At 41.0% G+C, this 26,788-nt stretch overlaps 1 protein-coding gene across 1 annotated transcript; it reads right to left on the reverse strand.

Annotated features, from left to right (window-relative positions):
• Positions 1 to 448: 448 nt before the first annotated feature.
• Positions 449 to 26,360, reverse strand: LOC308283331 (dual specificity mitogen-activated protein kinase kinase 4-like; the record flags this gene model as incomplete). The annotated part of the gene is made up of 12 exons (XM_080723748.1): positions 449 to 3,137; positions 4,548 to 4,593; positions 5,258 to 5,406; positions 6,226 to 6,303; positions 11,862 to 11,989; positions 12,489 to 12,540; positions 12,688 to 12,807; positions 14,137 to 14,256; positions 16,405 to 16,579; positions 17,589 to 17,691; positions 24,480 to 24,515; positions 26,138 to 26,360. 12 exons carry the CDS (start codon positions 26,358 to 26,360, stop codon positions 3,024 to 3,026), a joined length of 1,344 nt encoding a protein of 447 aa, XP_080579874.1. The 3' UTR covers positions 449 to 3,023.
• Between the last annotated feature and the right edge of the window lie 428 nt (positions 26,361 to 26,788).

The raw sequence follows: 26,788 nt of genomic DNA on the forward strand, positions 1-26,788 counted from the left end.
CAACGATATGAAATGTAGACTGTAACTTTAGAACGACACCAGCACTCACTTTAGAACAAATTCTTCATGTGTTTATTAAAGGGTTCCCTCCAGCAGCAGCAAACAAATGGACGTTTCGGCCCAGTGGGCCTTCCTCAACGTGTAACTAACGGGCTGAAGCATCCGTTTTTTTGCTGCTGCTGGGGGGAAATAAATGAAGAATTTGTTCTAAAGTGAGTGCTGGAGTGCTTGTTCTAAAGTTCATTGTTTGCCCGAACCGTGCACCCTATAGTATATTGTTGAACTACTCTTTGGCAAGTGCTCCTCTTTCCATTGTTTTAAGTATACTGCTTTACTGTCATCAGCAACAAAAAAAAGACAACACACCAGCTGGTTTTGTTTCATTTATAGTCCATTTGCACGGCGAGGAGAGACGCCTCGCCTCGTCACACTGCTGGACAGACAACAGGTCCAGCAGTGTAGTTCTAACTGTTTAAACTGCTTATGCTCAGTTTTATACACCGTTGTACGAGAAAAAGTATGAACCCAGGCATTAACAAGAAGCAACGGTGCATTGGGACAGTGGTTTTCAAACGCTTTTGTGCCCAAGGCAAACCGCTCTCAAAAGGCAGACATGTCTTTAAAAATAAATAGCAGATCTACAAGTTCACAAGCGTGTAGATCGGCTATTTTTGCTATTAAAATGATTTAATATATTTGCTCGTAATGACGTGACGTGATCACATAATAAATAGGTTATAGAATCTGACTCTATATTGGGGAATTAGTTCACACCTACTGTACTGATTTAGTAAATTGAAATAATTCACAACATTTTGTGTAGTTGTATCCTGTAATATCACAATAATAATGTGTGCTCGTCACTGAATCCCGAGGCACGCCTAATCTTGTGTCGCGCCACACCAGCGTGCCTCCGCACACCGTTTGAGAACCACTGCGTTAAAGTCATACTGTGTGACAACATCTGTTTTTGATATCCTTCACTGGTATATATGTTTCACGATTCCACATAAATGTGTTTTTTGATAACACGCATGCCAAAATGACAAAGGCAGGCCAGAAACTGTACCAAAAATGTACGTCATTTACGTTGTTTTAAAGTCAATGACATGAACTTGACTGGTACTTCTGTGGTTTTGTTTCGCACTGAATTCTGGGAAACGCAGTTCTAACAGCACCACGAGCAGACCCAGAGGTGTCCAAAATGAACGTGTCACACAGTAGGACTTTAAAGATACCAAACACCATGCTCTGCATTCACATACATGGAACAGGTGCAACCATTCACAGAGAGCAGGATTCCAGTATGTCCATTTGAATCTTCAAATTAAAAAATATTCCACAATGTGACCGATTTCCATAAATACATTTCCATGTTATCCCCCCCCCCACATATATATATATATATAGATAAGGTCTCTTATGAAGCTCACAGGTGATTGAAGCTACAATCCGTTACTTATTTTAGAGAAGAAAATGCTATTTTGAAGGGTCTGTAAGTGTTATGTTTTTGTTACAAATTCAAAGCTCTATTCTGACAATAATCAATTGCAATAGAGTGTTTGTTCAGTCTCTCCAGCTCTTTAGTAAACAGATAATACATTTTCAGGTCAGGGATACCATTTTTATCCAATCAGGAGAGAGCGCAAGGATCATTTATCATTCAGGTTTTCACTAGTCTCTCCTTTATGATTAATCTCTCCTGATGGCTCAATAACTCAATAGATGGCTCAATAACTCAATAGCAATGATTTCAATTGGAAAATAGAGCTAATTGATACTTATTTGAACACTAGAACCAAAGTGTCCCTGTTCTGGTAAAATATTGGTGTGAGCTTGTAGATCGGCAATTTTCAGCAAAGAGATGTCGAAGGAAAAGATCTGCAGCGTTTAATAATGTCAAGTAGGGTTTTTTTATTTTTACAACAAGAGTTCATATTTTAATTGTAATTAGAGAAGTGGGTGGGTGGGTGGGGGCATGCATACAGTGGATAAATATACAATAAGCCGGCGATTTCTTTAGTACTATTTACAGTAACACTACTACACCCATAAGTCACATCTGCCCTTGAAATATTGTGGTGCTTATTGGGAATGAGCTTATTGTGTCTAAAAATTACATACAGTATTTAGCCACTTGTACCCATGCCCCCACCCACTGAAATAAAAATCATTAAAATCTCTACAATTATAGAAAGCAGTAAATGAAAACATTTTAACACGCATCTTTTCTATTCTCTAATTACAATCTAAAACTTGAAACCTTACTGTAAAAAAAGAAAGTTGTCCTTTAACACAATAGAACTAGAACTAGTGCATGTGCAGTGGTTGGAGGTTGGTCTGAACGCTCTTCCACTGAGACTGTATTTACTGTACATCCTACTGGATGACAATAAAGTTATTTGAAGCGGACAGCCATAGACGGCCGTAGTTTGCACATTATTGCAATATTATTACTGCAAAACATATTGGATCTAAGTCTTACAGATTGTATCTTCAATTCAGCGCCATTATACTTAAATGCCTGTGTCTGTGTGTGTTTGTGTGTGCGTGCGTGTGTGTGTATGTGCGCGTGTGCGCGCATGTGTGCGTGCGTTTACGGAGACGAGAGAAAGCGAGGAGGACAGCGGGCAGGTGAACGTGGATATATCATACAGATGTGACTGAAATGAACTTATCGTTTTCTTATTTTATTGCATGTGGCGTCGCGGCCGCCTTTTACGGTTCGTCTCTCTTTTTTTTTTTTTTTTTAAACACAGCAGCAACGGGACCAAAGAAGCACATTTACACTGTAAGTTTTGATTTACCTATTATAATCATTATCGTTATTATTATTATTATGACACATTTTGTTTTGCAGGGTTTTTCTTTTTTCTCTCTCTCTCTTCAGGTCGCCATTCATTTGTGTTTGTTTGTTTTGTTTTTCATCATTGCGCCATCGATCTAGGAACCCATCTGCAACAAAAAGGGAAAAAAAACAGCGCCCCCTGCTGTTTGTTTGCTTTTCCTTTGAACTTGCGCCATCAGTCCACATACATGGGGGAGCTGGGAGAGGTGGGCATCTGGTCCAGGTGTCTGCACACGTAGCTCGCCACGTCCACCGAGCGCTCCTCGTACATCTGGATGAACGGGTGTCTCTGGAAGGGGGAGGAGACCAGTGCAGTGTTGATTTCCTCGACTAAAACTATGACGAAAAATGTTTGTCCACTGAATTGTTTCACTGACGAAAACTAAATAAAAACGAAATAAAAACTAAGCTGTGATGACTAAAACTAAGACTAAATATATTGACAATTTCGTCAACAAAATTAAAACTAGACTAAAACGTTAGGGAGAGACTAGTGGAGAAGAGAGTCATTTTATGTTTGGTTGCTCTCAGGTGTTGCGTGCTGAAAATAGCTGATCTACAAGCTGTGAGCTTGTAGATCTGCTATTTTCAGCACACAACCAAGGATAAAATCAGTCGTTACGATGCTATCAGGGCCTGCCGAAATACATTTTAGTCGACTAAATCAACTGTAGATTTAGTCGCCTAAAATTGTATGATATTTAGTTGACTAAAATTAGACTAAAACTAACACTTTTCAGGTGACTAAATTATGACTAAAACTAAATGACGTTTTATTGAAAAGACTATGACTAAAACTAAATAAAAATTTGTGGTCAAAAACAACACTGGACCAGTGGTGTCAGTTCGGCAAAAGCTATAAGGTATGGCAACAAGACACCAGTCATGTTGCCATACCTTAGCAACAGGCATGATGAATTCATTTTAAGAAGTACATTTAATTTCTTTCCCCCTTTAGCCAAGCTATGGCAGCTGCCATCCCTTGCCATACCCAATTGACGCCTCTGGAGGAGACACGAGAGTCTGTGCGTTAGCACCAGTGTTGATTTTGACAGCAAACTTTGATTTAGTCTTGGTCAAAGTCTTTTGAATACATTTTCATTTAGTTTTGGTCATATCTGCTGATTTTAGTCCATTAAAACAACAGTTGATTTTGAAAATTATCTTGGCCAGCCTTGATGTCGTTGTAATGGCTGCATGCTGAAAATAGCCAACCTACAAGCTCACAAGGTAGAGCGCAAATGCCGAGCATAAAATGACTTGTCTTTTGGTTCTACTGGATGTCTTCTCCACTAGTCCCTCCTTAACATTTAAGTCTAGTTTTTATTTAGTTTTTGCCAGTGAAAAAAGGTAGACGACAAACATTTTTCATCATAGTTTTAGTCAACAAAATCAACACTGATAGGAATCAATCTATGTCCGTATTCTGACATTTTGTTAGTATATTTCTGACTTGGATCATAGAAGCGCAAAGCGTAACATTTCCCCCACACAAGCGGTTGATCCGTCAACTGTACATCTCCAGTAAATCATAAATCGTACGGATTGCTGCTTTAAAAGACCTCTAATATGCATAGAGTGTCTCGTTCTGTCTCGTTTCTTTTTCGGGTCAACCCTGGTTCATACCACAATAAATATGTATACAGTATGTCAATTATTTGATTTTGCATGCCATGATAACTGAAATTGTTGCACTCACCAGCAGCTCTTTGTACTTTGGCCTTTTTGAATCATCCTTTGTAAGGCTTTGGACAAAGAAAGAAAGAAAGAAAAAAAACAATTAACAATAAAGCTCTCAAAGAGGATTATTCCAGTTCAAGACAATGTATATGTTTTATCCACCAGGGGGCACCAGCTTGTAGAGCAAACTTGAGTTTGTTCTGTCAGGGGAAATACTGTCAGCTACAATCAGCTTTCTTAGCCACTAAAAGGAGTAGTTCTCCTAAATGATTCACATCAATTACACATCCCATGGAGACTTGAATTCATGGATATTCTTTAGTTGTTGTTGCATTCCTATGACAATAATTTGATGATAATAATAAAGACCCTCATGTATCTGGTGGGAGACACAAAGACTCTCCTTTGTGTGATAGGAAATAAGTAATTTCTTGGGTGAACTACTCCTTTAAGACGAATATACTTAGTTGACCGGTGTCCCTCAAGGCTCTATACTTGGTACCCCTCCTTTCCCCCTCTTCATCGCCTCTCTTTGCCGAAAATAGTGAATCTACAAGGCTCATAACGCATCGCGATGCGTTGTGAGCCTGTAGGAGTGAGAGTTGAGGTGTTCAATTTAGTTTGACTCGACGACCAGGTTGAGAACCACTGGTAAATAGAACCACTGATATGGCCATTTTCAGTAACAACATCACCATAGATGAATAGTAATTATTTATTTTTCCTCACCACACGTTGACGAAGTTGATGAACTTGGGAGAGAAGCGCCTCTCGTCAGAGTTGCTGAGCTGTGGAGGGTCTCCTTTCACCACCTGGGTCAGCTGGTCAAACACGCTGTTCCACTTGGGGTAGGGAAACCTCCCTGTGGCCAGCTCATACTGGAGCGCACACACACACACACACACACACACACATGCACACGCATTATTAAAACCCACTAAGTCCTGAAAGATACCTAAAAAAAGTCTTCTAATTTCTATTGGTTTTCTGAAAATAAATTACGTTTCTTTATCTGTGGGGCTCAACGTTTTTTAATGTTATTTTACCAAGGACCCCCATCTAAAAATATGTTGTTCCAGGGACCAAGAGAAAGAAAGATTTGAGTAACAAATGTTCGATAAAAATATATATATTCAAAGATTTGAACGCATTTTCACAATCTATCAAAAATAGCAGATCTACTATAGCACTCGCTGTGAGCTTGTATATCTGCTATTTTTTAATAGCTAAAGCATAAAATAATGGTTAAAGCGGTTTGAGTCAAACGTGACACAGATGGTCTAAATGGGTTAAAAAAACTATAACAACATAATACATAAATTAGAATTTCAGAAACCTCCAAAGAAAATAGCATATCTACAGAATCACAACACGTGGCATCACGGCGCGCTGTGAGCCTGAACAACTGTGTGTGTATATTGTCTCTGTCGGGGTGGAAACCTTTTATGTCCGAAACTGTTACTTCTCAGGACTCAAACTCAAAAGCAGCAAAAGTAGCAGATCTACAAGCTCAAAACACGTTTTCGCTTTGAGTTTCGAGCTTGTGGATCTGCTACATTTAATGCTTTTGTGTGACGCTGTAGCATGATCAATAGCAGGGCATACATTTTTGAAGAAAACACAAAAAGTTACTAAATGGAGATAAGAGGTTTCTGCCCGACAGCAAAGACATGATCATAGTGGGGACTGCGACTCACCAATGTGATCCCCAAACTCCACACGTCAGAGCGAACATCATAGCCTTGTCTGGACGCGCTGGGGTCTATTCTCTCTGGCTGAAGGTCCGTGAAGACAGAGAAGGGGATAAAAGGATCATTAAAAACAAACACACACACACACACACACACACACACACACACACACACACACACACACACACACACACACACACACACACACACACACACACACACACACACACACACACACACACACACACACACACACACACACACACACACACACAGCTTTAAATACTAGAAATACCGCATTGTGGTTGTGTGTTTCTGGAACCAGTTGCAGTTTACATCTGTGTCTGTCCAGACTTGTAATACATGCAGTGAATGAAGACTTAACTAAGGAATTTAACCACAAATGGTTGATCTGAGTCCCATTCCGATGGCTCGATACTAGTGAATTGCCATTGTGGGTAAGGCTTTCGCTGAAAATAACGGATTTTCTGCAAAAGCCTAGGGTTTAACTGGTTTTGTGACGTTAGTGATCTTAACCTTTGACCACCTGTATCGAATCTGTTCGTCCTTGCGTCCAAGTGGACATTTGAGCCAAATGTCCTGAAATCCCCTCACAGCGTCACTGAGATAACACGAACACAATAGAGGGACGGACAGACAGACGTGCGGACGGAAGCACGACACACAGACAACCAACCAAAACTAAGTGTCTCCAGCCTAGGCTGTCGCAGGCGGAGGCCTAAAAACCCCAAATAAAACCATTTCATACGTAAGTAGGCCATATTATTTAAAGAACGACTTCACCCATTTTCAACCTACCTTCGTGTAATTTGTCCTCACTAATGCTCTCATAATAACATGTCCACCCGGACTGTGTTTCAGAGGAGGGCTGTGGGCAGTTCAGAAACCCGCCTACCAGTGACATCATCGATGATGGGGAATACAAGCTAATAGAAACGGCAGGCTTTCTATTCCTGGAAAAGTTAGCATGCTGTGATGGACGCCATTGTTCTTATCTTAACACAAAACAAAACTAAAAAGTAAATCTTGACGAAAAGAAATGTCCACATCCCTCCTATGAGACACATACAGAGCATTATTGAGGACCAATTATTTGAAGTTCGAAATCAGACTTCTAAATAACACAGGTTACAAGGAGGCTGTTAGATATAATAATGCGATTGTCCATGATTACACTATTGAAAGATGCACTGAAAATAAGAACATTTCCCATATACCGTATGTGTATTGGAATTGTTTTTATGGATAATAAAATATGTCCACCATGCTGGATAATTGGACATACTGCCCTGTCCTGCTGCTTACATCCTTCTGTTGAGTCCACAACAGAACGTTGTGTATCTCTCTCTATCTAGATCAGTGGTTCTCAAAGTGGATTCCAGGGACTCTGTGGGTTCCTTTAGGGGCGTCTAAATTGACCCATATACGTCTGTAACTCTGACAAGTGTACAAATGGAACCAAAATTAATGAACCCATACAGGTTTTTGTTCACTGTCAGAGTTAAGGGGGGACCTTGAAATTTGTAAGTTTGAGAACATTGCTCTAGATAACGCCCCACTGAGAATACCAGAGCCCTTCACTGCCTCTGGGGCATGTTGACACCTGCCCAGTTTATGCTAACACAATGCCTCTGGATTGTGAGCTGCATGTTTACACCTGCAGATTTTATGCCAACGTGATGCCTCTGGATTGTGAGCTTGGACATAATTTCCAGGTTGCCTTTCTGCCTCTGCCTTTTGGGGATCTTTATTGATAGTACAGTGAAGATGTGACAAGAAACAGAGAAAGCGCCGGGGAGTGACGCGCAGCAAGGCTCCGCCAGGCCCAGGAATTGAACCCAGGACTCGCTGTCAGCCTGCATTAGAGCCTACTGTACATGTATGGTACGCGCCTTAACCACTAGTTCCATCCATGCCCCCACCACCGTGAATTCTAGGGGTTCCAATCCAGTTTCAAGACTGTGTATCTACAGTATCGAAACGAACACAATTGAGGGTATGCTCGTGACATCATCATCATACCCGGAAGTTATGCGGGAACGCCTACTGAGTGACAAAAAACTACTTTCTGGCCTTGACAGCCCTTGCATCCAAACAGAAAAGTCCTATCTGATTGCATTAAACAACGTTAAACTCGCTTTGCCACTCGATTTGCCATTCACTTTATGCATGATAAAGTTTTTTATATCAATTACAATTTTGTAATTGGCTGCTCTAAATTTATACATAAAAAATATAAAAAATATAAAAATAAATAAAAGCTGCTATTTTAGGCACAGAAAAATATAAATATAGCCTGGCCTGGACTTATTACACCTGCATGTCGTGGCTTATTACGTCAGCCTATTGCCTCACCGTGGTCCAGAACTTAGCGACATAGCCAAAAAGAGCACTGCAGAAAATTCTATATCAAGATGACTTATCGCGTAGTTCAAGTTCAAGGCTATAGAGAGGTCCAGACTCCAGAGAGGCTGTGCGTGTGTGCGTGCGTGTGCAAGTGTGTGTGAGCCAGTGAGCCAGGCCCACGGTGCGGAGTGGAGGGGAGCACCTCTCTCTGGGTTACTCACGGCCTGGATTAGACGATGATGTCACCCCAGGCAATGTGGGACAAGACCATGCTGCTGCAGCACTGACGCAACTCTGCGCTACAGCGGCCGTGGCTACGACACACTATATATACACACACACTGCACACCTGCAAGGCCTGACAACTAGCTCAGTCTGCACTAGGGCTGTCACAATTATTACATAATCGTCTAATCGTGATTATTTGACATTATCGCAATTAACGTCGCATCGCGACGCGTTGTGAGCTTGTAGATCGGCTATTTCCACTATCAATGTTATTTTTTAAGTAGTAAGTTGTCAATGATGTCAGTAATTTCTTCGTGTATTTAGGTTTTGTGTCATATCTGCCATGTACAACTTCAAAGCCTAAAAGCCAAACAGAAATGTAATTATCAACGACAAAGACACAATTAAATCGTTAATCGCCAATTATTTGAGTGACAATTAATCGTCATGTAAAATGTCATATCGTGACAGCCCTAGTCTGCACATCACAGAATCTCAAATCCTTTCAAACCCCGGTTTGACATGCATTCACCATTTTGCACGATATCTCCTGGGACCCTCATCTATACTGTGATATGCTTCCTGTTTTCTATTGATTACTCATGCCATGGAGACTTGAGTTCAATACACATTGTTGGTCTTTGTCGCATTCCTAAGACAATAAATGGATTACCATGTATTCCGGATGGAGACCCAAATGCATTTGGGTCTCCATCCGTAGATATTATTGAACTCATGTCTCCAAGGCTTGAGTAATCAATAGGAAAAAAGGGGCATTTTGGGGGTGAACTACTCCTTTAACTCTCAGAGTTGCAGAGCCGTGAGGGTAGATTTGGTGCCTAACTAGTCATATAGGCTGGGGGCCCCTTGGAACACCCTCAAAGCCCCGTGGGGGGGTCCAGACTTTGAGAACCAATTGTCTGCATAAAGCCTGAAGTGTACTTGGTCGTGCATTGTGTCGCGTACCAGAAATAGCCGATCTACAAGCTGTAGATCTGCTATTTCGTGCCGTGTGTGACAATGGCATGCAAGATAACAGCAGATCGTTTTTCAGGTAAAGCCCACTCCATGAATTATGCTTCAGATCAGCGATCATTATTTTTCAGACAACCGAGACATGACTTTGCCATAAAGTATAAGAGGGTGGGATGGGAACACTAAATCCAAACATCTTAACCACTATTCTAAAGGGGAATTGTCTCTTGGTCATTAAGCTTTTGGTGTTCAAGGCAGAGGCTGTGAGCTAGTCTGCTACACTATCTGATCACACCACATGATAATGACAGATATAATGGGCGTACGTTATGGCTTACATGTAAGACTGCATGAGACACTACTGTATATAGACCGGCTTCAACAACACCCAAACACAACCAGGACAGCCACACATCTATAGGAGTCCTAGAAATAATCCACACACACACACAACACACGCTCAATTCGTGCGGTATATCCATCACAACTGGAGAACACAGTATTGAAGAGTCACTTAAGTGCTGTACTGAAGACGCGACATTCCCATAGTATCCGCGTGCCGTGTGTGTGAGCCAAATGTGAAAACACAGAAGCACAAGCTGTACCGACAGACAGACAACGTTGTGTTTTTACATCAGATATTTCTCACCGCAAGTCTGTGTGAGAGAGAGAGAGAGAGAGAGAGAGAGAGAGAGAGAGAGAGAGAGATAGAGTGAGAGAGTGTGTGTGTGTGTGTGTGTGTGTGTGTGTGTGTGTGTAGTGATGGGTTGGCGGGATGAACGGGCTGCCGTACTGGAAACAGGAAACCAGAGACATGCGGTCCCTCAGATTCCTGGGCTGTGAGCTCACGGCCACAGGGAGGTCCTCCAAGACTTCACTCTCTGACCCAGACATGAATGAATGAAATCCTCCACCCATCACACCCCACACCCATCACACCCATCACACCCCCCTCCCCACCCTGGCCTCTCAGAGGTCGCGTGGCAGAGGTGTGCCTCTACGTCGTGTGGTGGACTTATATGCCAACTCATACACTGAAATAAAAGTGCCTTAAATGACAGTTCTGTGAGTGCTGGTATTCTCCTTTAAAGATTCTCCCGTGGAAAGTAACCACATACATTTACTCAAGTAGTGTACTACTTTCAATACTTTTACTTCTACTACATCTCAGAGGCAAATATTGTACTTTTCTTTTGTTTTACTCCACTCCACACTCCATTCCAAACTTTAGTTACTAGTTACTTAGATTTAGATTGCTATAACAAAACATAAATGATCTACTTCAGCCCTATAGACATTTCAGCCGTTTGAAAATAGCCGATCAACAAGCCTGCCGTTAAGCAAGCTTAAGCGATGCGACGCATTGTGAGTGTGTAGATCTGCTATTTTCAAAACGATTTTTAGACATTTTGAAAACTTGAAATGGGACATTCTGCATAATGAACACTTTTACTTTTGTCAGGCCCTACTTTACCTATATTTTGATGCCAATACAATATTGTACATTTACTCAAGTAAATTCAGAATAGTGTTTCCATATTGTGATATTGATGCAATATTGGAGTACTTTTTCCACCACTGTCTCGCCTCTACGTCCCTGATAGCCGCCTCGCCAAATTTAGAATGGAAACTGCTGGGGTGGTCGTAGTGGAGAGAGCGGGTGGGGTGGGGGGGACCCAACTCACGTCATTATAGGGTAGTATGTATGTCAGAATGTCACATGCACATACTGGTGCTGTGGGAGTGCCCTCTGTTGTACACAGACACGCTCATAAACGTGATGGAGACATTAAAACAGACATGCTCATAAATGTATGATTGAGATATCGAAGTCCAGTGCAAATAAACATGATTGAGACATGGGACGGACGCGCTCATAAATGAGGAAATTGAGAATTGAGACATCGAACATAAAACCAAAATGGTTTCCTTCGCCCACGGAATTCGATTCCAGTTGCTCGTGGCTGTCAGTGCCTCCTCGTTGCTTTCCGTGCAACGCAGGGCGGTCGCCCACCCCCCCCCCCCCCCCATCCCCAAAGACGAAAGAAATAGAAAATAAAAGAAACACTCACAGCCATGTATGGTCTGCACCCTGCGTCCCTGGTTTTGGCGATGGAGTCAACAAGCTGACCGCTGATGCCAAAATCACACAGCTTAATATTGCCATTCCTGTCCAGGAGAATGTTGGATGGCTTAATATCTGGAGGGGGAGAGAGAGATGGAATAACGTGGTACAAATCAAGAGGAAAACACCATGAAGATTAGACAGGAATACGGTATAAAAATGTATCCCTTTTTTTCATCAATGTCACGCAGCGCTTAACCACAGTGTTATGTTTCATTCATTATAGCAACGACCAACGATATTGCAGCTCAAGTAATGCATTTAACCACATTATTAGGCATGTAACGATATATCGTAAATCTATTACAATCGATTCAAACTGGTGACAATTTAAGCCCTATTTGTAACTATACCTTTCTTTCAAGACGCAAACCCTTTTTGGGGTTCTTGCTGCTATACAGTATAGTATGTAGTACTAACACTGTCAGGCAGAAACCTTGTATCGCCAAGTTTTCAAGGTTTTTTCGTAAAGTGCCCTCATACAAGACTGTTGCACAAAACTAGACAAAATAACAGATCTACAAGCACACAGCGCCTCGCGGGTGTGCTTGAGAATAAGAGAATTGTATCTTACCTCTGTGTATAATCTTCAAGCTTTCTTTTAAGTGGTTAAGTGCTTTCACAGTCTGCAAGGGAACACACAAGCTTTAGTTATAGTTTCAGTACTAAAGACATTGTCAATTTAAAGATAGATGTATAATAGTGCACACACACACACACACACACACACACACACACACACACACACACACAGCCGCACACACACAACTTACAGCTAAAGTTATTTTGCCTAATATTTCTTCTGGAATCACATCATCTAATGAGCAATATACATATTTGTAGAATTTGTCGAACGAGGTAGACATAAGTTCCATACATATCCAACAGTCCCCCTGGAAGAGAAACAAAGGAAAAGGTTAAGGAAGAAACATTGTTAATGCTAACCAACACACAGTGGTGTAAAGTAACCAATCAATGGGGAATCCAAGCTAATAGAAACTTCAAGATTTCTATACCTGAAAAGTTGCAATGTTAAAGTGGAAGTCATTTGTTCTCGCGATAATAAAAATATTTTTTTCTTTCTTAAAAAAATATTGTTTAAAAAAGAAATCTGTCAAACAATGATGTCACTGGTGGATGGATTTGACCCGCCCACAGCTCTCCTATGAGACCCAGACTGAGTAGAAAAAAAATTGTGCTATTTTATCATGAACACTAGTGAGGACCTATTATGTGAAGACAGGTTGAAAAGTGGTGAAGTCCTGTTTAAGTACTTTTTTTTTTTTTTACCTCACTGAAGTATTTCAAATGTTCAGTACTTTGACTTCAACTCCATTACATCTCAGAGACAAATATTGTACTTTTACTCCACTAAAACTATTTGACACTTTGTCGATTTTTAAAATGTTCTTCTGTTTGGCAAGCGACACAGTATAAAAAATTATAAATTAGGCCTAAAGCACACTCTTAACTTTAGTAGATATTTGGGTTCGAACACAACGTGTTGGATCTGCTATTTGCCATTTTTTGCAGGATGTTCACTAGGATTCAGGTTGTTAATGCATATTCTATGTTAACCCATTTAGGCCTAGAATTATTGAATGCTTTAACCAGTGAAAAATAGCAGATATACAAGCTCACAGCGTGGCACCGAGTGCCGCGCTGTGAGCTTGTAGATCTGCTATTTTTGAAAAAGTCGTGAAAATGTGTGCAAATCTTTGAATATATGTATTTTCAAAGCGAACGTTTGTAACTCAAATTTTGCTTCTGGGGGGTCCCTGGAACAAAATATTTTGAGATGCAGGTCCGTGGCCAAATAAATATCATTTTGGGGGTCCTTGACATGAAAAAGTTTGAGAACCACTGACATAGTAGTCTCTCAAGAACAGACTAGCTGAGCTCCATTTAAGTGAAAAGACCTTTTCTTTGACGATGGCTGGCCAGATTGCTGACATAGAAACATAGGTTTTTCAAAAAATCTTAGACGGATTCAAAAGACACTTATAGAATCGGGTCCAAATTTCACGATTTTTCAAAAATAGCAGATCTACGAGCTCGCAGCGCGGCACTCGGTGCCGCGCTGTGAGCTTGTATATCTGCTATTTTTCAATAGTTAAAGCATAAAATAATGATACACAATAATGTGTACCCGTTCTAAAAGTACAGCAACGATGTTAAGTACAGCAACGATGGTGGTAGATCCGAGATGAGCCGTTTCTCACCTCTCTGAAGAGAGCTCCATAGAACTGGACGATGTAGGGACAGTCGTTGCACCTCATCACCACGTCCAGGTCCATCAGCAGCTGCTTCTGCTCCTTCTCGTCAACCGTTGATCGGATTCTCTGCGAATCAGAATCAACGTTAATTGTTACAACACAGGTTCACATGTGTAAAATAACAACGAATAGATGGAATTAGTTTTGAGTTCCACAATTTTTGTTGTTTCCATAAAAAGAGATCGGGTAAAAGAGGGGGGCAGGTGGAGTAAGGGGAAGAGAGGGAAAGTAAAGGGGGAAAGAGAGAGGGAAATGTTTTACTTTTAGCCAATCTACAAGCTCACAATGGATCAGCTTGTAGATGGGAGAGGGAAAATTAAAATATATTTACACATAATATATCAATACGGTGCTGAAAGTATATATATTTTTTTTTACTTTTAGCCAATCTACAAGCTCACAATTGATCAGCTTATAGATGGGCTATTGTAAATAGATTGTCGGTTTCTGGCAAAGAGATTTTTTTGTGTCAAGGAAAAAAAGGAGTGCAGCAATTATAGAGCCCTGGTATGGGGACCCCAGATTTAATAAAATATAGACCATGAAAATGCTTTGTGCAACAATTGAAAGTTGTCGCTGTTGGATGGAAATCAGTGTTTTAACTGTTACTTTTCAGAAAATGAAGAAGAAAAAAAGACTCCAAAATAGTTATTCAGTCAAAAGCTTGAATACTTTTCACAGATTTAAAATGTATAAAACAACTTTCATTAAAATGTTGCATTGCAGTGTGTTGTGTGCTTGTTTTTGGTAATTTCATGTGACACTATCATATGACACTATATGACAAAGTAATATGTTTGTTTTTGACTTAACATAAAAAGAGGAAATATAAGGTTTCTGCCTGACAGTGACACTCTGCCACACCAGTGGTTCTCAACCTGTGGGTCGGGACCTCCAGGGGGGGTCCCCACATGATTTTGGGGGTCCCCCGATGACAGTGAAGTGACAATTTAAGGACTTTTAAGACCCTTTTAAACGTAAAGAAAAAGACCATTACTGCATTGAAAGTAATCAACAAACTATACTATGAAAAACGGACAAACATTGGCCAAATTGTCAAATAACATAGGAAAGAGGCAAAAAGTGAACTTGTGAAAATAGCAGATCTACGGCATTGTGAGCTTGTAGATCAGCTATTTTCACAATATTTATCTGTCCTATAATTCCAAGTGCTTGTCAGGGTTCAAATATGATGATTTTGGGTGAGTTCTAGCTCTGGTCCATAGCGTTAGGAGTTCTCCTTAACACTATGGGTGCGTTCGGAAACCCGCACCGGGTGTGTGCTCAGTGTAGTGAGTGCAGTGGGCGTGACGTTGGAGAGTGCGTTCAGTGTGGCTTATTTACGAACGACCAGTTTTAACAGGCAGCTGTGTGCTTTTTCACTCTGAACTCTGAAGGTAAACTTTCTGAAAAGCAGCAGTTGCTGTATGCTAACGTAACGTTGCTATTAGGAGATGTAGGTCTAATTCATAACATTGGCATACCTGCTGTTAATTTACATGTTGATGTGTGTGAAACTATCAAGCCCAAACGACCAATTAAGCTGCAAATGCTGCATTTTGCGGTAAATTTCACAGCTGAGAAGCATTCGAGACACGGCCATGAAAACCAACCAATCAGAACACCGCACCACCGCACCACACTGCCTAACCCCATCTTCTGAGTAGGGTTGGTGAGTGCGTGCACTCAACACACCAGTGCGCCGCGCACTGGATTTCCGAACGACAACGCACCAAGTGCACCGAATAAACGAACGACAACATGGCACACCAGTGCGTTGAGTGCGCATTTCCGAACGCGCCCTATGTTACTCTACATCTGCTCCGGCCAGTACAAAACCGGTGCAGAGAATGGGCATGGGCTGAAATATCTAAAAGGGCCCTTTGGTGGAAATATCGAAAAAATGTCGGTGCTTGATACCACACTGAACAAGTGTGGTAACAACAATAATCAAGTGAATACTAGAGATGTGGCGTAATGGCATGGATTTCTACACAGAGAGGGCAAATCTTTCAACATAAGATGCTGCATTCGAGTTTGGACAAGGCAATTCTCTTGAATGCCGCCTTGAGGTATGGCACAAAAACAGGGCATTTGCGTTTCTTTCACCATAGTAAAAACGGCATTCGTGGTCTGGAGAGGGCACTTTTTACACACAAGTAAAAGGGCAGGGGCTCAAGCCCCCTTTGATGTCTATGTGTGCACGTGTCTGACCTTGACAGCCATGATCTGGTTGGATGGCTTGTGCACCATCTTGTTGACCGAGCCGTACGCCCCTCGTCCGATCTCGCCCAGGTCCTTCAGGTCCTCGGCTGTGAAGTCACAGTGCTCCTCCGCCGAGATCTTCAGCTTCCCTGACGACTCGATGCTGTGCGTCCTCATCCTCTCTCTGAACCAATGACATGACACAAGCAGCGGTGTAAAAAGTAGTCACATTTTTCTTTACTTAAATAATATAATCTGCAATGTAGAAGAACTCTGTTACAAGTAAAAGTCCGGGATTCAAAATCGGCTTGAGTAAAAGTACAAAAGTATTGGTATCAAAATGTACTTAAAAGTACAAAAGTAGAAAGTACTCGGTCATTATACAGAATGTATCATTTCACAAGTTTTCAAATGTATAAAGATCTTTGAAAATAGCAGATCAAAAAACTCACGATGCGTCACGAGTGTCCTGACTTTTTGCATGTCATTATCGAGGGACAGTCAAAGAAATTAGTGAAAATAGAAGATCTACTACATGTTTTGTTGTAACATGAAATTACAATATTGGATTTAAAGTGTTGTCGTTTAGGTTTTCTTCTTTTTAAAGTTAAATAGCTCTATATTCAGTCATTGTTATGGAGTGTATGTTCAGTAACTGGGGTCTCCCTGTCTCTTCAACTCTTTAGTAAACGGAAAATACATTTTCAGGTCAGGATTACAATATTATCCAATCAGAAGTCATACAGACAGGATCAACAAAAACAAATGCAGGTGAAGAAGTAAAACAAATAAATAAGCAGACAAAATTGGAACTGGAACACTACAGAATTGAATCTGATAAATGATCTTTGTGGAATTCTCTCCACCTGATGGGTATCTTGACCTGAAAATGTAGTTTCTGTTTTACGAAAGAGCTGGAGAGAACAAAGACTCCATAGCAATGATTACCATCAGAGAGTTTTAATATTTTAGAAAAGGAAATAAAAATAAAACCATTTTAAAACTAAAAACATCACTTACACCAACTTCAAGTGTTTAGACAAACACTGATCATTTGCATAAAGTAATCATAAAAAGATAAAACCCTGACGAGAAAGAACAGTATCACAATCACAAGTCACTCAACAGAGGAGCACCCCACACCCAGGTTCATGTCATGAACATGTCTGGTGGACCTAACGGTGGTTACTTACATGTGGGGGTTCTGGAACGGTGGCCCCGCTGTGTTCAGCATAAATCTAGACGTCGACTTGATCGGAGGGTTGGCGAAGTTTAACTTCAGAGCTTTGCGTTTACCTGATGGTAAATGAAAGCAAGCATAATAATCACCATCTGATTTACAGTAGAAACGTGGGTTTAACACTAACAGGGCAAACCAATGAATTCAGAAGACTGAATGATGTCAGATTATTACAAAGAGAAACACAAAACGCAGGAATGAGAAACCAAAATAACGTTGCTGTCGGGCAGAAACCATGTATCTTCACATTTTTTGTTTTCTTTTTGCTTGTAGATTTTCACTATTTTCAAATGCTTTTAGAATGATAAAAAAAGGTCGTGATAAAAAGGAAAGGTTTTGGTTTCCACCTGACAGCGATGATAAGCAATGAGCACATTGAATACATTTATTTAAATGTATTCGAAAGGGTCATGCATTTTCCTACATCAACGGGACGATGAACAGCAAATCAAATCATTTTCGGGACATTTTTACCAAAGCCAAATTGAATACGCTGAAATGTCTAATTTGTTGTGTGTGATATTTTCATCCATTGGCACTTGGTTATTCATACCGCGAAGAAGGCTACTGTCGAAACGTTGGTTGTAATAAATTCGTATGGCTATGAGCTGTTCGGCCTCCTCCTTGTTTTTAACAATTATTTCTACCGTGGTCAACAACTCCTCAATGCCGCTGTGCGCCTCTTATTCTGTGTTTGCCTGACTACAGTAGGTTATCCATTAACATATAATGGCCCATGTTCCTCAAAGGCTATTGATTGAATTGGGAAGAGGTATAATGGAGGAAAACACACTGCACACACTGTACATAAGATAACCATGTTGTGCCATTATTTTGTCGCGTACAATGACGTATACTGTATAGGGCTGAAGTGGATAATTCTTCATGTTATAGCCCTATAAATACGTATTTCAGAGAGTTGACAATATGTTTTCTTACATTATAGGCCTTTTGTCACAGCAGCCATGTGTAATGTTATTTCCTTCGCAGTTGTTACCAATGATACTAATTAAGGTTCTGTGACATTCAGGTCAAATGTGCATGATGGCTCACTGGAATGTAAATACTTTTTAATTAGTATCAGGAATACCTGTGATGGAAATAACAGTACATTATTTAAGTTAATATGGCTGCCGTGAAAAAAGGTGTATTGTCTACCTCTGAGTGCTAGTACAGAGGCTGTGGATATTGTTTTCTTTTCAAAAGCAAATATATGACAATAGCATGCGTATAGGATGGATCCCACAACTGTGCATGCGTTCACGCTGCAATTCCCAAAGCCCATGGGGTCTACAGGCGCAGTCCAGGAAGACACCAACAAATATGTGACGAAGACATGCTTCCCAAGGTGGCCCCCACTGTGATTTCACCTCGAAAGGAGAGGAAGCATCCTGCACTAGCTAGCCTAGCACCACCCAAAAATACCACAAGAATGTGTATACTCAGGATTCCATTGGACTTAAGTGGAAGATACAGTTTGAAACAAAACCTTTTTCGAGTATGTGTCCCTGTCTCAACAAGCAAGAGCTATGCAAGTCATGCCAAGAGAGCCTCTTAGGTGTGTGTGTGTGTGTGTGTGTGTGTGTGTGTGTGTGTGTGTGTGTGTGTGTGTGTGTGTGTGTGTGTGTGTGTGTGTGTGTGTGTGTGTGTGTGTGTGTGTGTGTAGGCTGAAACAAATGCAAATTGGTTGAACAACAAGACTGTGACCACACCAGGGACAAGGTTCTTTGCTTGTTAGTACCACACTGAAGATATGAGATAGAGCTTCTATTACCGACTTTGATGGGAACTACAGTCATTAATGCAGTGGCTCCCGAACAGTGTTCAGGTGTGCCTTGGGATTTTCTGACAACCACACATTATTACTCCAATATAAACAACTACACAATACTACACATTGAGGTCTTTGCAATGTGTGGCCTAATACTGCTAGTTTTAAACTCTGTTAATTAACGAACCGCAGTGATTTACGCTCGGACATTGGCGTTATTCGAAAGACCACGAGATGGTCGCATATTTCGTAGAGTCACCGATTTCACAATAAAGCTGCCATGCTGGAGGATGGAGGAAGATGAGGCAGACATTTGAGTATTGGGATCTGGCCAATAGAAGCTCTAAAAGCCTTAAAGGAGTAATTCACCCCCAAATTGACTTTCTTTTTTACTATAGATTACTCAATCATCAGACTTGAGTTAAGCCTTAAAGGAGTAGTTCACCCCCAAATAGACATTTCTTTTTACTATAGATTACTCAATCATCAGACTTGAGTTCAATATAATTATTTCGTTTTTGTCGCATTCCTAAGCCAGTAATTTGAAGAGACTGTTTGTAGGCCCATTGATTCCGGATGGAGACCCAAATGCATCAATGGGGGTACATTTATTATAATCAAATTATTGGTTTAGGAATGCGACAAAAACTAAAATATATTATTGAACTCAAGTCTCCATGGGGTGAGTAATCAATAGGAAAAATTCATTTTGTGCCAATAAGGATCCATGACAGGGGAGGACCCTGCCTGTGTTTGCTTTAGCCTAACAGTGGTACTGTAGACTGCTGGCTTTACTGAGGCAAGCATTAGTTTCAATGTGCTGTGCACTAATAATTGTAGATCTACAAGCTCAATTGTAAGCTATTTTCAGTGCACGACACACACGTATAATCACACGCATGCGCGCGCAATCGCACATACACCAACAGCTTTATCGTATTCCAGGGAGAGGAAAATGTGTGCAAAGTCACATTGACCTATTACATATCGTCGTTGTCGGGTGAAAACCTTGTATGTCCAAAACCGTTCGTTTTGCATTTGTCATTTTAAAAATGATTTAAACTAGTGGAAACAGCCGATCTACAAGCACACAACGCCTCGCGGTGTGAGGCGTTGTGTGCTTGTAGATCTGCTGTTTTCACTGCTTTTGTGCGACGGCCTTGTATGATGAAGCAGGGCTTTACTTTGTGAAAGAACAAACAAATTTGAAACTTGCAGATACGAGGTTTCCACCTGACAACGATGATATAGTAGACTGATGCCAGATTCCCGGGTCTGATATTGATCCCCATTTTGGGGAATTCAACTATAATCAATTAGAAAAAGGAACGAGGAACGATACGGATACGGACCGATATGGGCCACACTGATTTATCGGTCGGGCTCTAGTTATGTTATTGGCTAGCGGCACACGCCTAGGATAGGATCTGGCGACTGTTGGTTTGGATTAGTGGAGAATGGACAGGACAGATTCCCTCATACCAGACGGTGTCAGACGGAAGCAAAGGGGTTGAGAACTGTTGGCGTTGTGGCAAACACACGTTTTGCTTACTTGGGGGAGCTCCAGACAGGTTAATCTGAAAGCCTAGAGGTGTGAAAAGACAGTTTGTTGTTTTGAATTTTCCATTTCAAACAACACTGTTACGCTCACGACACACATGGCATCGAGCGGGTCAATTTGCACTATCTCTGAAACAGGGCTTAAGTGATTCATTCATTCCCTTTTGGATCTGGAGCTGCAAGTGTTGGGGAACCCCTGTCTTAAAGGAACAATAAGCTTCTTGTTTTCTTTTATTTCTTGTTGCTTTGACCGTCACTGTAGGGCCCCATATTTGAAACCAAACGAAAAGACTGTATAATGACACAAAGTCCATCCCTTGTGTTTCTCAGTTCCACCTTTTCACCAACCGGATAAAATGGAATTTTGATGAGAATTTAATGTACTCCCAGAGTTCCAAGGGATGTCCAGCTCACACTATGAGCCGAAAGATAACAGCTCCACTTGAAGGTCAACCTCTAACTTGGCTACTAGATAGGTCAGTGGTTCTCAACCTGTGGGTCGGGACGCCCAGGGTGGTCCCCACATGATTTTGGGGGGAAAATAGCCGGTGGGCTGTTTTCACAATATTTATCTGTGTATCCGAGACAAACTAAATGTTATGCCTCAAATCTAGGCCTGTCACAATTATTACATAATTGTCTAATCGCAATTATTTTGTCATAATCGTTTCCATGTTGAACAATGCTAACATATTTTCAAACATTTTCAAAAATAGTGGAAACGGCTGATCTACAAGCTCACAACGCGTCGCGATGTGACGCGCTGTGACGCGCTGTGTGCTTGTAGAGCGGCTATTTCCACTTTCAATGTTATTTTTTATGTATAAAGTTGTCAAAAATGTCAGTCATTTCTTTGTATATTTAGGTTATGTGTCATATCTGCCATGTGCAACTTCAAAGCCTAAAAGCCAAACAGAAATGTAAATGTCAATGACAAAAACACAATTAAATCGTTCACAATTCATTGTCATGTAAAATGTCACAATCGTGACAGCCCTACTCAACTCATACAATTCCAAGTGCTTGTCAGGGTGGGGGGTCCCCATTTCAAATAAGATTATTTTGGGGGTCGCGGCCTGTAAAGGTTGAGAACCACTGGGATAGGGAAAACGCTTCTACGAGTGACCAATCCCAGAAATCGTCTTGCATCAGTGGGCTGGGAAACATACCAACGCATTCCAACATGGTGTGAAAACTGAAAATGCATTTGCCGGAACTGGAATGCATTTGCATGCAAACAACACATGAAACTAGACAAGCAAAATGGAATAACTGTCTTATGTGACAAATGTAACAGATACAATATAAGAGTGAAAGTCTGTACACTATAGGGCTGAGCAATATGGGGGGAAAAACATTATTATTATGTACATTTTCGTCAGGATATTCTATTTTAGCAGATTTTTTTATATACATTATTATTATTATAAAATAAGGCTAACTTGATTAAAACCAAGAAAAGTCTATGACGTCAGTACGATATCCAAAATCCCAGACGATAATTTGTCTCATATCACGATATTGATCAAATAATTGTTATATTGCCCATACCTAGAGTAAACAAAGGGGGGAAAAGGGGGGGGGGAACATAAGGGAATCTGGAAATTAATGTGCATTAAAAGGATCAAAAGGATGACATTACATATCAATACATTTGTTTGGGGGGGAAGCTCACCGTCATTTTGCATCAAGTGGAGAGTTAGGTATTGTTAGCATAAAGGTAAGTGGGAAAACAAGTTGTCAAGGAAATGTATATAAAGAAAAGGATAGCAATACAGCAAAGTGAAAGTGTAATATCAAACAAAAAGCTGGTTAGGAGTGATGACACTGTTATTCCTGATTTACACTACTTACACTTTCACTACACTAAGATGTCGATTGCCAGAAACAGAAAAAAAAAAGAATCACTACTGTTTTGACAAGTGACAGCATTGTACATAAACTACACATTAGAGATCACTGCAATTACATCTCTTGGTTCATAATAATGTTGGGTCAAAAAAGGTACCTACTGTGATGAGAAGTTGACATGATACAACTCAACGTATGTATTTATTTTGAATAGGGACATGATTGGAATGTGACAAGCCAACAAAAGAAAGGCATAGTGTTGCTGACCATAGTGACAGTGTAATTTAATGGTGTACAAACATGTCGCCTTAAAGGTGTGCAAGTATGTTTGTGTTTGTATATTCAGATTGCTTAAGTGTTTGTTCAGTAACTAACAGGGGTCTGTCTCCCTGTCTATGCATCTTATTTAAAAAAAAACTGAGCAGACAAAAATGGAATTGAAAGACTAACATTTAAGCTGATAGATACAATGATCTTTGTGGGGTTCTCTCCCCTGGGTGCATTAGACTTCTATTCCAACCTGAAAATGTATTTTCTGTTTTAGAGCTGGAGAGAAAGGGAGTCAGGGAGAGCGCCCCTGTGACTGAACCAACAGACGGTATAGTAGAAATAAAGCTTTGAAACAAACAAACATACAAAAACATGTCACTTCAATCAAACCTTCAAAAAGCTGTTAGTGGATTTTGGTCAGTTGGAAAGACGATCTTATTATAATAACTAAAGATTGGCCAGAAAGGTGAATAGAACCATCTGTGACAAATGCCTCATTGAGTTTGTGTGGGTTTTGGGGGTGAGGCCAGGCATTGACACTAAGGCTTGCCCCCGGCAGGTAAATAAAATGTTCGGGCAGGTGAAGTTTGCTTTCAGGTTGCCCGACCGGGCAAGTGCTCATTTGAGAGGGGACGGAACCGTCTATAAACTCAACTGTCTAAACACCTGAACGTGGCCAGTGTACTCTGTCTTCTGGTCTGCGGAATTTAGAATAAGAGGCGAGCACGGACTACCTATATGTGCTGTTTTTACTGTTTTTACTATTTTAATGTAAAATAGCAAGTGTGAAACCATAGACATATTCAATCATAGCTATGTAGGTTTTTGGATTCGTAAGTATTGAGGTACAGTATGACATTTTTATCGCACAGCCCCAGAAAGGAAAGAAATACGGTGTTAAACTGAGCTGTAATTAAAATAGGGTTAGGGTTATAAAACCTATCATTTTATAATGGACAATTTACTTTTCGGGCAAGTAGGCATGAGCTTTGGGCAAGTAGAACATGACCTGTACTTGCCCAACGGGCAAGTGCCTCTGAGACCTTAGTGTCAACCCCTGTGAGGCCCAACAATGCTGTGTCTACCGTGCTACTTTTACAAGCAGGAAACACACTACTTTCCAAAGTCTGATTCAGATAAAAGAAGCAAATGTCACCAAGGTCCTTTCATGCCACAATAATAGAAGAAAATGTCAGTCAGGCATAATAATAAAGTTTTAAAATCATCTTAAGCCTGATTTATATTTTATTACTGTATATCAGTGTCACATGCCAACAATAGTCGATCTACAAGCTAATGCGTCCGAATGGTCTATTTTTGGCATGGGATACTGTCGTGCGACAGAGCATCAATTAGGCATGAGTCTACTAAATCAATAAAGTGTGTAGCTACCTGTTTCGCTTTGACATCTCCAGCAGGTGTTGGATTCTGCAAGTTTTAAATGATACAGTGTTTGTACAAAAGCAGAATTCTAGAAGAGGCATCCGTTTCACAGTGGTGGGAATGAGACATAAATCTTAAGGTACTTGTGTTGACAAGCCCTAAAGAGAATGCAGGCTCTGGCTTCAAGAAGTCCTTCCACAGATCTCAACTTGGATAGTCAATGTTTCACATTCAGTGGTTCTCAAACAAGGAGTCAAGGATCCCCAAATCCGTACGGACAATACTTTTTGGACAATAAGAGAAGATTTGTGATGTTAGAGTAGATTTAGCAAAGCATTCTATATACTGTGTAGTAGGGATGGGACGATATGAACATTTCATGTCACGATTATTGTGACCAAAAAAAAATGCGATTTACGGTATTATCGCGATAATCAAAATATCCCCAACATCCATTATCCTGGGGCTGAACATTCGGCAAAAAAGAGCAGCTCTACAAGCTCACAACGCGTCGCAATTGTGGATCGGCTATTTTTTGGCAAAGAGATTTGGTCAGTGCAAAAAGAAAAAAAAAGACTATCAAGTATGTTATGTACAGGTCGTTTTACCAATTATAGAAGATTTAAGTGGTACCGGATATGCTGCTCTGCAAATAAAAGGTGAATTGTATCGTGGAGATTACGATACGATTATCGTGATTGTTTTTTTTAATCACGATAAACGATAATAGCGATTATTACCCTAGTGCGTAATTGGGGAGATATCAGTGGAAAGAGTGAAACACACAGTATGATCTCGATTGTCGTTCTTATAAATTCTCTTCTAGCCTGTGAACTTTTATTGAAATTAACCGTTCCCTCGTTTTGCTGGGTACCCCCTGGGAAGGGAACCCCCCCCCCCTCAAGGACCCCCGGGGGTCCCAGGGGACGCCCTGCTTTGAGAACCACTGCAATGGGGGTGAGGCAAAGGCAGTTCCACCAGAACAACAACAGATTATTATAATAATCATGCAATGTCAGGAATAGTAATTGTGGAGCATTTCACATCGTGTATCAATCTGAGTTCATATTAAAGACTGTATGTGGGCCAGCCTAGTAATGGCCACCAGGTCCAGGACTCAACATTACATTTAGTTTTAGGTCCAGTGGTTCTCAACCTTTTTTCATTTCAAGGACCCTCTTGTTGGATGGACCCCCATAACTCTGAGAGTGTAGGCCTACAACATGGAACCAAATGGACCCATATGGGTCCATATGGTTCCAGTTACAGACCTGTAAGGGTCCATTTGGTTCCTATAACTATCAATAATTTAGCTGGGGACCCCCTGGAAACCGTTCAAGGACACTTGGGGGTCCCCGGACCCCGCGTTGAGAACCACTGGTCTGACCGTCTGGGCTGTAATAACAGCGTAATAACAACATGAATCCTCAATTATGAGGAGAAATCGCCCAAAAGCAGATGCATCATAATCCAGGGCAGGAATGCTATGCTTTCCACCACAGCGACACTGCAGCTAAAAAAGCGATGCGACGTTTAGCGTCGGTTCTTTTCGGCGAGCGACACCCATTGGGCCGGTGGTGGAGTGTAGCCTATTATAGGCCATAATACATAAACTCAACCTTCACTATCATGTAATAGGGGCTCGCTTGATGTGGATCCTTCCTTACCCTGCATGTTGTTGGTCATGGTGGTGATCTGTCGGCTGCTCTGCTGCTGCTGCTGGCCGTTAGTACTGCTGTTGTTGTGGCTTGTGGATGATGACGATGACGGTGGTGATGACGGTGGTGATGATGATGTTGAGGTGGTGCTGCTGGTGGTGGTGTAGGGAGAGGGAGTAGGACCGCTGCTGCTGCTACAGGGAGTCGCCATTGTTGTGTGTTTGAATTCCATCAAGCAGCCAGACAGACAGAGAGAGGGGGGGGGGGGGGGAGAGAGAGATACACTCTTATATGAGAGAGAGAGAGAGAGAGAGAGAGAGAGAGAGAGAGAGAGAGAGAGGCTGCAATGCAGAAAGACACAAGCAAGTTGGCAACCTACTGAGATGAGAAGCAACCTCACCCTCTTCCTATCCTCTTTCACCCCCTCCTGCGACCCCGTCTTATTTAATTTAATTATATTTTATTTGTATTTGTAATGAAGACTACTAGGTGGGAGGATTAATCAATATGAATAACCACATGGGTGATGGCTTGGGTGATGTGTCTTATTATATTATACATATTAATATAATAACCTCGACAAAAACATCCAGTTGGTTTTCTGCTAGCCACGGAAACCCAGGCTAGTTTTCTGCTCAGCAGCAGCTAGCGGAGCCGCTA

This window comes from Nannobrachium achirus (assembly GCF_963921795.1).
Source record: "Nannobrachium achirus genome assembly, chromosome: 4".
Classification (NCBI taxonomy): Eukaryota; Metazoa; Chordata; class Actinopteri; order Myctophiformes; family Myctophidae; genus Nannobrachium; species Nannobrachium achirus.